The following is a 12,090-nucleotide window of genomic DNA, read 5'->3' as shown; positions in this document are numbered from 1 at the left end:
GGAAATATAAAATTTTAATTCTTTTTTTTTTTAAAAAGTAAATATTTGTTTTATATAAAAATTAATTTTAGAGCTCATTTTTTTATTTCCAGTTGATTATAATTTTGAGGGTTGATAATAGATTTTAATATGTTGCTGTGTCCAAAACCTAATGCTATTTCTGAATATTACAACTCCAAATTCGGTCAAATCAGCTTGTGGCAATTTGTATAACTGACGATTTAGTCCAGGCTACACCCCCCCCCCTCAGTTTTGATCCCTCTCCTTTATCAAAGCCACTTCATATTCACCACTCCCACAAACATCCTGTACCATTTTTCTCTCTCTCACTCTGCTGTTCATATTTATTCTTAGCCTTTACTGGCCTGATGACCAAATAGGTGGTGTCTACACACTGCAGCCAGTTGGTTTGTTTGAATTTAACTTTCATATGGGTATATGCAAGTCTTTCGCACCAGCCACCAAAAATCAACAATGATTTTTGTTGGCTGGTGTGAAATTTCTGTAAATACTAGAACCATATCCTCTGTTCCATCACGGGTTAGAAGCCTTAAGTGGCTTGTAAAATCTATATGAGCTGTCAAAAAATACATTAATAATTATTTTTTTTCCTTCTCTTCACTAATTGATGTGCTGTTGTGAATTTTTCTGTTTTTGAGAAATCAAGTAGTTAACCTTGATAGTTTGAAATTTGTATTTGAGTAATTTGTATTTGTACCTTTTGAATAAAATATAGATATTTACCAGATTTGTATGCTTATTTGTATGTATGTATGTATGTGTGTGTGTGTATATATATATATATATATATATATATATATTTTTTTTTTTAAAATTTGGAATTGATTAGGAATATATCTTTCTAAATTTAAGAAAAAAGAACTCATGACATCTAAAGCAAAAATGCAATTGTCAACAGTTTTTTCCATGTGAAAACATTAAAAATATTGTTCTGTCATATATACTGTAGCCAGTTTGGATCAGTGCCAAATGTTTTAGTGTCAGCATTTATAACTTTTCTTTGGATGTTAGCCAGTTTCATTTTAATGAAATAGTAAATCACATTTTGGCAATTTGTACACTACCATGAAAGCAACACCTCTGTTTAGTTTTACTAATATATTATTGAAGAGAGATTTAGAGAATAATTTATAGTTTTAAGCAAAAAGTTTTATTTTTTTATAGAGGCACATCGAGCATTAGAGCTTCTAGAAGAATATCATAGTAAATTAACTAAACCACAAGACAAGCAGTTACGTAATGCAATTGAACGTGTAATTCGAATTTTCAAAAGCCGATTGTTTCAAGCTTTGTTAGGTAAGTAAGCAGTTTTTAAACAAATGCCACTAAGTTTAAATTGCTATTTAGCATAATAGTTACATTTTGTTTACAGGTTATATTTTAATAATTAATGTATAACTTAAGTCATTAACATATAGTGCATTAACATATTTCCCTTCCACAGCTTCTTCCTGCCTACAGCAGGAAGAAGCTGTGGAAGGGAAACTTCCCTTTCTGTAGAAACTCCACATGCCATCTACTGTGCTACATAATGAAAATTTATTATTATTATTTTTAAACAATTGTGCTGCTGATCTGTTTGCTAGAATTGACCTTTAAACAGTCATTATCTAGCTCATCCCAAGGTACTAAATGTGCAATATAACAGGTAGAAAGAGATTCCCACACATGGGTGTGATTTATAATACACACATATATATATATATATATATATATATATATATATATATAAAGATGTTGTGAAAGAATGTCATAAACACTATTTTTTTCTACATGTTTCCACACATACACGTTTGTGTATGTATATTTTACAACTAATTTTATTTTTGTCCTTAACTGAAGAAATTTTGTTTCCCTTTATACTCTGAAGATTTTTAAAATCTTTTATGCAGTTTCTGACTATGTTCATAGTTTATATGAAACAATATGGGTAGCTGAAGTTTTTGTTTGCATGGCATAGTACTGAATAAGTACTATGTCCCAATCATTTCATAATTGTGTGGAGCAAAGAAATATGCCTGCTTCCTTTCTCTTGGCCCCCATTCCTCCATGTGCTTCCCCAAAAAATCGCAAAGGCTGAAAATCCTTTCTCATTTTTTTTAATTTATACAAATTATGGATCATATAACCTGCAATTTGTACAAAAGAATCTTTTTGTAAAAATTTAAAATCATGGCAATGCTACTGCTTTGGACATTGTTTTTATATATATATTAGGATAACCAAGTTATTTTATAAACTTGGTTATTTTAACTCCTAATCCCAAGTATGCAAACAATTAAGTTTGCACCTGAAACAAAGTTCAAGTCTAAAGATGGTACAACACCAGGGCAACTCATTGTAAAGGTGGGTAAAGCTCTGATCACTATTCTTAGTATTTTCCCATAATGTAAAGCACATCTCACTAGAAGATGTATACTGCAATGCATTATGGGTGGGGTCACTACCCAGACCGGTTTCAACCCTTTTTTTATTACATCTATATCTCTTCCAGATATTTTTATTAAAAATAAAAACACCTTGTTGCAACTTCTATAGGTAAAGTTGATAAGGCTCCATGTTACTATAACCTTGGTATTTAGGGTCTAGCTACTCACTGAGGAGACCTCAAAAAAGGTTGAAACCGATCTGGGTAGTGACCCCATCCATAATGCATTGCAGTATACTTCTTCTAGTGAGATGTGCTTTACATTATGGGAAAATACTAAGAATAGTGATCAGAGCTTTACCTGCCTTTACAATGAGTTGCCCTGGTGTTGTATCATCTTTAGACTTGAACTTTGTTTCAGGCGCAAACTTAATTATTTGCATACTTGGGATTAGGAATTAAAATAACCAAGTTTATAAAATAACTTGGTTATCCTAATATACAATATCCCCAAGGTAAAAAATTTATTTTATATATATATATATATATATATATATAACTCACACATGAAAGGTTGCAAAACCCTCATATTGTTGTTGCATGGGCATGAATTTAAGGAGGAAAGAAGGAATCATTTGACCTGTTTCTTGAACAGCTGAAAGTTGTAGTTTTTGAGGAAGACAGAGTAAGGGCAACCACTCCAAAGAACAGAGGTAGATAAAATGAAAAAGGAGATGGTTGGTTTGGTAGGATTGAAGCTGGTGTAAATGAGGTTATCAATCTGATATGAGGTATAAATTGCTGCATGCTTGAGGTATGGGGTTTCTATATATCAGCTACAAGAACCAGTCTATGAAGACTGGGCAGTGGCAATCTCCAGAAGCATATAAGAACAAGGTGTGGAGACTAGATGGTACCAGAGGGCATGGCACGATTTAATAAAAAAAAAAAAATTTTCTTTGATGTTTTCTGTGAGTTCCAATAATTTTAATAAGATGTATAGCTAAAACTGTTAAGTTAATGCCATTGCTGTTGTATTAGTGATATTTATAATATATATATATATTATATAGTAGCTTAGTGTACAAGAAGAGGAGTTGAAATAGGAAGTGTGATCATTATTTGGTTTTGATCAGAATGAAAATGAATATCATGTTGATAAAAAAAAATATAAGCAAAGTTTAAACACATTCAAATTTGAGCTGCTTTCAGAGGCAAGCTGTAGACTCTCACATATACTATTGAGGAAAAAATGAGAGTTTGAAACCAAACCTTGTAGCGTCATTGGCAAGCTCTAAAGAAAACATTAATTTAGCCAGGGAAGCATGTGATGAGGTTTGCAAGAATAGAAAAATCCAAACTTCAATGACTCAAGTTAAGAGAAGTTCTGGAAAAGAAGAAAGTAAATCGAAAGCTTACTAAATAAGTCAACAGAAGACCATTTGAATACAGAGAAAATGTAAGAAAGCTTAGCTGGGTATAAGAGTAGTTAAACAATTCATGGGAAGACTTTGATAAGAATAAAAATAAATGAAAATATCATGAAGGTTGCAAAATGGTTTCGAGGCTGTTAAAAAAGTTTAAAATTGGAGGAGAGAGTATTGTAAAAAGCATCAGAAATGATAACGGTGACATAAAAACTGAAGATATTCTATATCTCTGGAGTAATTACTTCAAAAGATTGTTAGGTGAAACAAGTACTAACAACACAGTTGTAGAAAACATTCAAGAGAAATGCAATCTGGATTACATGTGAATACTTGAGGTAGAAAAAAAACTTCTTAAAAATCTGAAATGTGGAAAGGCAAGTGGGATAGATTATATAAAACAGAAATGCTCAAGTATGGAAGTGTAAAAGCTTTGTAGTAGTTGCATAATTCAGAAGGCCTGTCAAAGGATCGATTCCAGATGATTAGAATACAGCTCTCATAGTACTCGTGTATTAAAAAAAAAAGGAAATAAAAGTGAATGTGAGAATTGCAGAAGAATTTCCCTGCTTTGTTCCAGGTAAAATGTATGCAAGCGTACTTGAAGAGGATAAGAAAAAATGTGGAAAGATAACTCAAAATAACAGGCTAGGTTGAAGTGAAATAGGCGTTGTCAAGATCATATTTTCTCTTTAAGACAGTCAAGAAATCATGGGAATATAAGAATTTGTATTTGTTTTGTACATATGGAAAAGGCATATGACGAGAAATATGCCAAGAGAAAAGAAAAGACATAATACTATAGTTATGAGGTTATATAGAGCAATATGTAGTCTGTATTTTAGTTTTAAGCCAGTATTTAAAATTAAATGGACTACTGGAAGGTGTTTTTGATATAAAATCAGGTGTAAGACAAGGACGTATACTATTATCATTCTTGTCATCTATTATCACATTATGAAAGAAAGTGGCATCAAAACTATTAAAACTGAAGATATTTGACTTAGCTATTTATTTTATGCAGAAGGTGTTATATTTCTAAATAATTCATTGCAAGTTGTCAGGTTTCTTTGACTAGTTTGATAACTGCTCTAACAAATGTGATATGAAAATCAGCAATAAAAAGGCAAAAACCATTAAAATAGACACGGACTTTAAAAATATTAATTGCATCGTGAATGGCGAATAACCTCTAGAATGAATAAAATATTTCAATTATTTTGTACAATTTTTTGTGAAGATGGCAAATTAAATATAGCCATAGGTAACAGATTAGCAAAATCTGGTATAGTAGGAAATCAGCTGAATGAATTTATATGGAGTAAGATTGAAATTAGTCAAAACATTAAACTAGCAGAGTACAAGACAATTTTAACATATGGATCTGAGAAGTGAGTTAGAATTAAGGCAGTTGAGCAAAGACTAGAGATAGCAGACGTGGAAGTTTGAGAAAAATTAGAGGAATGAACATATGGCAGCATCATATTCAAAATGAAGTTGTTTATTATTTTAACGGTATAATAGAACACAGTAAATAATTAATTTATTAACTTGATGCTGATATTTCGCTGGTATTATAACCAGCATCTTCAGAGCACAAAAAGACTGTTTGTCACAATACGCGAGACTAAAACAACATGGTGTACTTAAACACAATTGTAGCAGCAACACAAAGACTAGAGTCCTGATTTTGGCGCCCTCTATCTGAAAAAAAAAAAAAAAAAAAACGCTATCATATATTACTAGAGTCCTAGAAAAGTGCTAGTTTTTTCTTAATATGACTGTCTCCCAGATCTTCGGCAAGTTAATACAGCCATATTTGTTGAGATTTGGAGTGTGTTTTAGGGCTTCTGTCGCCTCTAAGAACAATCTCTCTGATTTATATGGGTTTCTGTGTAGTACTTTTGTGTTTTTCCAGTTGATCCTGTGTGCAGGGGTATCCAGAGCATGGTCTGCTAGGCCCGACTTCCCATAATGATATTTCCGGACGTATCGTTTATGTTCGCTGATGCGGATATTCACAGTTCTTCCTGTTTGACCGTAGTAGGCTTGATTGCATGAGCAGGGTACTTGGTAGACTCCTGGATGTGATAAAGGAGGAATGCTGTCTTTGGGTGAGCGGATGAGGGTGGCTAATTTGCTACATGGTATGAATGTAGTGCATAGTTTATGTTTATTGAGAATTCTTGAGATCTTTTCGGATGTGCCTTTAATGTAAGGGATGGTGACTGTTTTGTTGTAGTTCTCTGTGGTGGATGGTGGGAGGGGTTTCTTAGGAGTGTTTAGTATTTTGTTTATTTTTTGTGGATTGTAGCCATTGGCCAAGAAGGTGTGGCGTAAGTGAGTCAGTTCAGCAGTAAGAGCCTTGTCATTTGAACAGATTGCTCTCGCTTTTGTGCTCTGAAGATGCTGGTTATAATACCAGCGAAATATCAGCATCAAGTTAATAAATTAATTATTTACTTAGTTTCTGTGTTCTATTATACCGTTAAAATAATAAACAACATGTTCGACGAACACATAAGTCTGTCCACATATTCAAAATGAAGTTATCAGAAGTGAACTTCATATTATTATCCTTCAGGAATATGTACTAACTACTTATTCTCTTCATGGCACACAAGGCCAAGATCTGTTCTTTGCAGATACTTCTGTCTTGAGCCACTAGTTCTCTCCAACTCTGCCAGTCAGCCATTCTTCTTTCCTTTTCTATCATCTCTGCCAAGTTAATTTAGGCCTTTCTCTTTTCACTGCTACCACTGTGGCATACAGCTGATACACTGAACAGCTAACAGCCTAACAATTATCATATTCTTTCTTAAAGCTATATACACATATTCATCACTTCTGTAACTTCTTTGGGAAGGCCATTCTATATATTATCAACCTTAACCATAAGGTTTGAACTTTATAGATTTAATTTCACTATTTTTTTATAATACACTTTTGCAAGGGAGCCATGGCAGATCATTAGTGTATTTCTTTCATGCATCACATGAACACATCTTTTTTGCTCAGTACAGTTTGCACCTGCCCGTCCACATCTCATGTGAACAACATGATCACTTCCACAAACCATTATTGGCATCTGGTAACTTCTATTATAAGTATATTGTTATTAAATTCAACACATAAGTGTTGAATTTAATAACTGCAGGTGACACTACCTTTTTTACTTTCCTGTCACTCACCAGTTTTATCTGCCTGAATATATTAGAATTATCTCCCTCTACATTCCCTTTTTAATAGGTACTATTGACTAAATATATAAAATTCCTGCTCACTTCACCTTACACCAAATGGCCTCATTACTGCTTCCATGAAGTTCCACATGGTTTTTTTTTTGGGGGGGGGGGGGGTTGTAGATATTTAGCAATAATGGAATCAGCAACTAGTTAACTTATCTGAATTACTATAAAAACACAATTTGCCTATAATATAATATTAATATGAAGATGCCATTAAAAGAGGTAATGCTCCATTTTGATATTAGTGAGTGCCCTTTAAGTATTTTTTTATAATGTTTACAAGATGCACAAAAGCCCATGAAAAATGTGAGAAGTGATTATGTGATACTTTTATCAAAAAAATTTTGCATCACTCTTCTTTGATATTAGCTATATATTCTCAGTGATTAGTCACATAAGGAGCTTTTAAAGCATTATAGCAAATACAGTAAATGTAAAATGTTATTTCTTAAACAAAAATTATATGTACACTGGTGTCCAACATCTAAACGAACACTATTTCTGAAGATTACAACCACAAATTCAGATGAATCAGCTTGTGTACAAGCTGATTCGTGCAAAGGGGTCACGTGGTAACACACAGGATAAAAGGCAGCGCCAAGTGAATTGTGATTGAAGGAAGCTCTTTTTGTGAAGGAATAAAGTTATACACTTGGATGTAATGTCTCAAAGACATCTAGATGATTTCATGCCAGGAAAGCTTGAAAAAATGGCTGCAGAATTACTAGAACATTTGAAATGTCAGTCTTGTATCCTGACTCTGGGCAGTTTCAAACCAGCAGTATGTGTTCCAGACATTTTGTCCTTGCTCTACTACAGAGCATGAAGACAGGTTTTTGGTTATAACAGCAAAACATAATTGACACAGCAGGTCAGCTTACAAGTCAGCTCCATTCAAGCACACATATGAAGATATCTTGATAAACTGTGGCATGACATCTGCGACATCTATATGCCCAAAGGCCTGCAGTCTGCATCCCTTTATCCACAACTCATCAATCATAGAGCATGTTTTCAGTGGTGTTGTATCCATAAAAATTGGACAAGATACCAGTGGGCTAATGTACTCTTTAAAGATGAGTCGTTTTAGTCTTTCCTGTGATACTAGATAACACTTGATCTGGTGTGAAAGTGGTACTGATTAGCATCACAAGAATGTTCTTGAAACTGATGGATACAGTGGTGTTGGGGTCATGGTGTGGAGAGGCATTATTCTTAATGGATGCACCAAGCTACAAGTGTTGGAACAAGAGGACTCTGACTTGTGAGCAATATTGCAACAAAGTTCTTCAACATCATATTCAGTGTAGGTGAAGAATTCATTTTTATGGATGACAGTACAACACCATATCGTACACAAACAGTGGAGATACTTCTGGTTACTGAGGATATTAATCAAATTGAGTGGCCAGCATGCTTCCCAAGTCTCAGCCCTATAGAACATGATTGAACAATGAGTCTCCCTATTGCATCACATTGTTGTGATGCAACAGGGAGACTCATTGCTTCTCAAAATTCTCCTCCAGAAAACAAAGCCTTATTCTTGCTCTGAAGGAGGAGTGCACCAGTTTGCCTCAAGAACTCCTGAATCACTTGGTGCTAAGCATGGTACGATATTGTGAGAGCTGCATCATAGTTCAGAGTGGGCATGTTCCATATTGAAATGTCTCTGCATAGTTTTCTGTAAGCACTCTACATTAATTCCTTAACTACATCCTTAGGAAATTTGTAACTTTTGCTAAAATTGTATTGCAATTTAATTTGTACAAAATTTATAACACACATTTTGTGTAATATAATTTATTAGTATGTTGGCAATAAATTTATATCCACATTTGGCTGTAGTTATGAACATTTTTTTTCATATACAGGTAAAAATGTAGTTTGTTCTTGGTTTTTGGACACTAATGTGTGTGTGTGCATGCATGCGTATACACACACACATATATGTGAATGAGAGGGGGGGAAACATTTGTACTGCTGTATTTCTTATGGAAATGTTACAGGTTGATTTATGACATTCATCTTTCTCTCTCTTTCTTTAAGGAAGAAAAATAAATAACTTCACTAAATAAGAAACCCAGTAAATATTTGATTTCATAGTAATAGCAGCATGTTTTCTTACAAGGTTCTCAGTATAAAAATAAAAAAACATAAAATTCAAAAGGAATAATAATCTTGCTGACAGCAAGAAAATATGGCATTTTTATATTATATAAGAGAGTAATTTTATGAAAGTTCAAGGTCTGGAAGTTTCCTCATTCACTTCATAAAATTCAAGGTTTTCAACTTCCACCAAAGAAACAGTGGCTACGGAAGTGCTAGATATAGCACTTGTATGCAACGTTTATTATTCCTCTCTGCAAATCATACAGATAATGTACTATTATAATTTATCTATAATTATAATTTAACTGATAAACAAAGCAAAATATCACCACATTACAGAAAGTACTGTTATGCATTATACACTATTAAATATATGTGAAAATAATTCCATTAAAAAGCATTAAAACAATCTAATAGTAAACTGTTATAATATTTCCTGTTCATTTGAAAATATGAAAATGATCTAAGATAATTGTGCCTAACTGATTGTATGTCGAAATGCAACATAGGAAATTAACCTTACATTTGATAATGTATGCATTAATATAATAACATTACATTGACAAAAGTTCAACCACAATTAAAGTAAACTTAGTAATCATCCTTGTGTTATGGTAATTTCAGGCAACAGAACTGCCTAACAGCTCAATATTTCGGTAATCATCATTCAACATTATTCTGCATATTGCAGAGCAATAGTTTTCTCAGATGACTTCATTTTTGTTCTGTTCTTTTAAAGTTGCTACCATTATTGTTTTTTTTTTTTCCACTTTATCTTTCAAATGTATCCTCGATTTACCTATTGATTTTTCATGCAGACCCAGTGGAATGTACCAACAGTCAATGCATGCCAGAGACATAGATCAACTAACCACTTTGTTCATGCCCTTGACTGAACAAACTTTTGAGGGAAAGAGTACATCACTTATCAATTATTTCTGTTATATTCATGAAGAGCCTGAATTACCTACAGATTTTATTTTTAACACACACCAAAAAAGTAATATCAATTGTCTAAGATTATAAGAAATTCTTAAAGTTTTGAGAACATAATAGTATCATTTGCATCTTTTAGTGTTTGAATGTGACTGTACTAAATTTGTGTGGTTTTTCATTCACATTTGAAGTAAATGAGATCACATAATTTATAATTAAATATTTAGTCAGAAAAAGAGTACAATATATAATAGCAGTTATTGAAACCTAAACAGGAATATTTTCTATTTAGCATGTGAAGACAACAATTTAATCCTTTTACTTCTCTCCTTTCTGCCAGTTTTGTTTGCAAGTATTAAATATCTTCTGAAAAAGTTAATGATGCAGACTGAATTGACTACAAATTTAAATTCTTTTAACCTCAAAAGGCTCTGTTAAAGAAAATGTTTCTTTTATTACAGTAGCATGATTTTGTTTCTAGATGTTTTTCATGTTCAAATGTCTTCGTTAAATTTTTTTACCACTTGTATGGTAGAGTTTGTTGGGTTTGCATTCTACTTCTTTCTTCTTTGCTGATTCTTCAATAAAAAGGCCACAACTATATAATTCTTGTATATTATTGAAATCAGTGTCTGTTTAAGCTTATTTAAAATACTATTTTTTTCTTTTCTTTTGTCTATCTTTTCTCTTCATCTTTCCTAATTAGTCATTCATCTTGAACACTACATATTATGTGTGAATGAATTAAAAATTAAGTTTTCCATAATCATAATGCAAAATAGTGAAAAATAAAATCAAGCATGAAATTTGCAAAAACGAGAGAGAGAGAGAGAGAGAGAGAGAGAGATAAAAAATTACTTTTCACATTCATGTAACAGACAAAAAAAAAATGACATAATTGTTGGTTAAGATAAAAGTTGAAGAATAATGAGTTTGCAAGATTACTTTCATGGAGCACAATTAAAATTACCTCCTGTGATTTTAATGTCTAGAATTGTCATTCTGTAACGTAGGAACAGACCTGAGAACAGTCTCTTCCTCATATACTGAAAATTACAAAAATTATAAGCAGCAGGCCAGAAGAGTCACAACTGTTGTATGGAAAGCTATGTCCCAGTATGAAAAAAACTGGATCTGCAAGCTAAAGATAACCCAAAAGAATTCTGTTGATATGCTTCAAGTAAAAGGAGGAGTGAATATGAAAGAATAACTACTGAATGCAGATGGTGTTGAGGGTGGTAGATTTAGAAGAGGTTGTTCAACTGAGTGTCCATTTTACTAAAAGCTATCATCCTGGTGTATGCAACAATGAGTTCACTGCTATCTCTTCATTGGATGAAGAAAGGTGTATGAGGAGGAGGTATTTGAGTTGTTGCACAAATAGGGACTGGGATATCAGCACAAGTGCTAAAAGAGTGTTCAACTGAGCTATTCCTTTAAGTAGACTATGTAATTTGAGTCTCAGAACAGGGAAGATTCTGCAGGAACAGAATGTATGGTAATCCCATTGCAAAAAGGTGATGCAAAGACCAACATATCCAACCATTGACCAATCAGTCACTCAAGAATGATGGTAAAGATTTTGGAAACATTGGTTAAGGCTTGCATTCAGAAATGAGTTGACAGAGAATCTCTACTTTGCAATGAATGACATGGGTTTCTAAGGGAAGGTCATGTTTTAGCTTCTTGCTCACATTCTATAATAATGTTACCATTGAGCTAAACAATGGGAATGCATACGCCATGATACTTTTGGATTTTGCTAAGGCTTTTGACAAAATACAGCATGGAAGACTTTTGCATAAATTGGAGAATATCAGTTGAATTATAAAATATTAGTGTGGATAAGAGGATGGCTGACTGACATATCAAAAAGTGGTATATGGGAAATGTGAGTGTGCAAGATTTAAGGATGTCTGTTTCTTCAAGATTTAAGGATGTTTGGAGGTGATCCTGCCACCCATCCCAGCAACGTTCTCAG

General features: G+C 32.9%; 1 protein-coding gene across 1 annotated transcript in view; it reads left to right on the top strand.

Moving 5' to 3' along the window:
- LOC150094956 (MAGUK scaffold protein dlg1-like) overlaps positions 1–12,090 on the top strand; it is a 256,608-nt gene that overhangs the window by 62,152 nt on the left and 182,366 nt on the right. Inside the window, exon 2 of the mRNA XM_090411159.1 lies at positions 1,186–1,317. Within this exon, the coding sequence (XP_090267285.1) occupies positions 1,186–1,317 (132 nt within the window). The remainder of the gene's footprint in view (positions 1–1,185; positions 1,318–12,090) is intronic.

This window comes from Typopeltis vanoorti, chromosome 21, assembly GCF_054136105.1.
Source record: "Typopeltis vanoorti isolate ZY-2024b chromosome 21, IOZ_Tvanoo_1.0, whole genome shotgun sequence".
NCBI lineage: Eukaryota > Metazoa > Arthropoda > Arachnida > Uropygi > Thelyphonidae > Typopeltis > Typopeltis vanoorti.
This window is presented reverse-complemented; position numbering and strand designations above follow the sequence as displayed.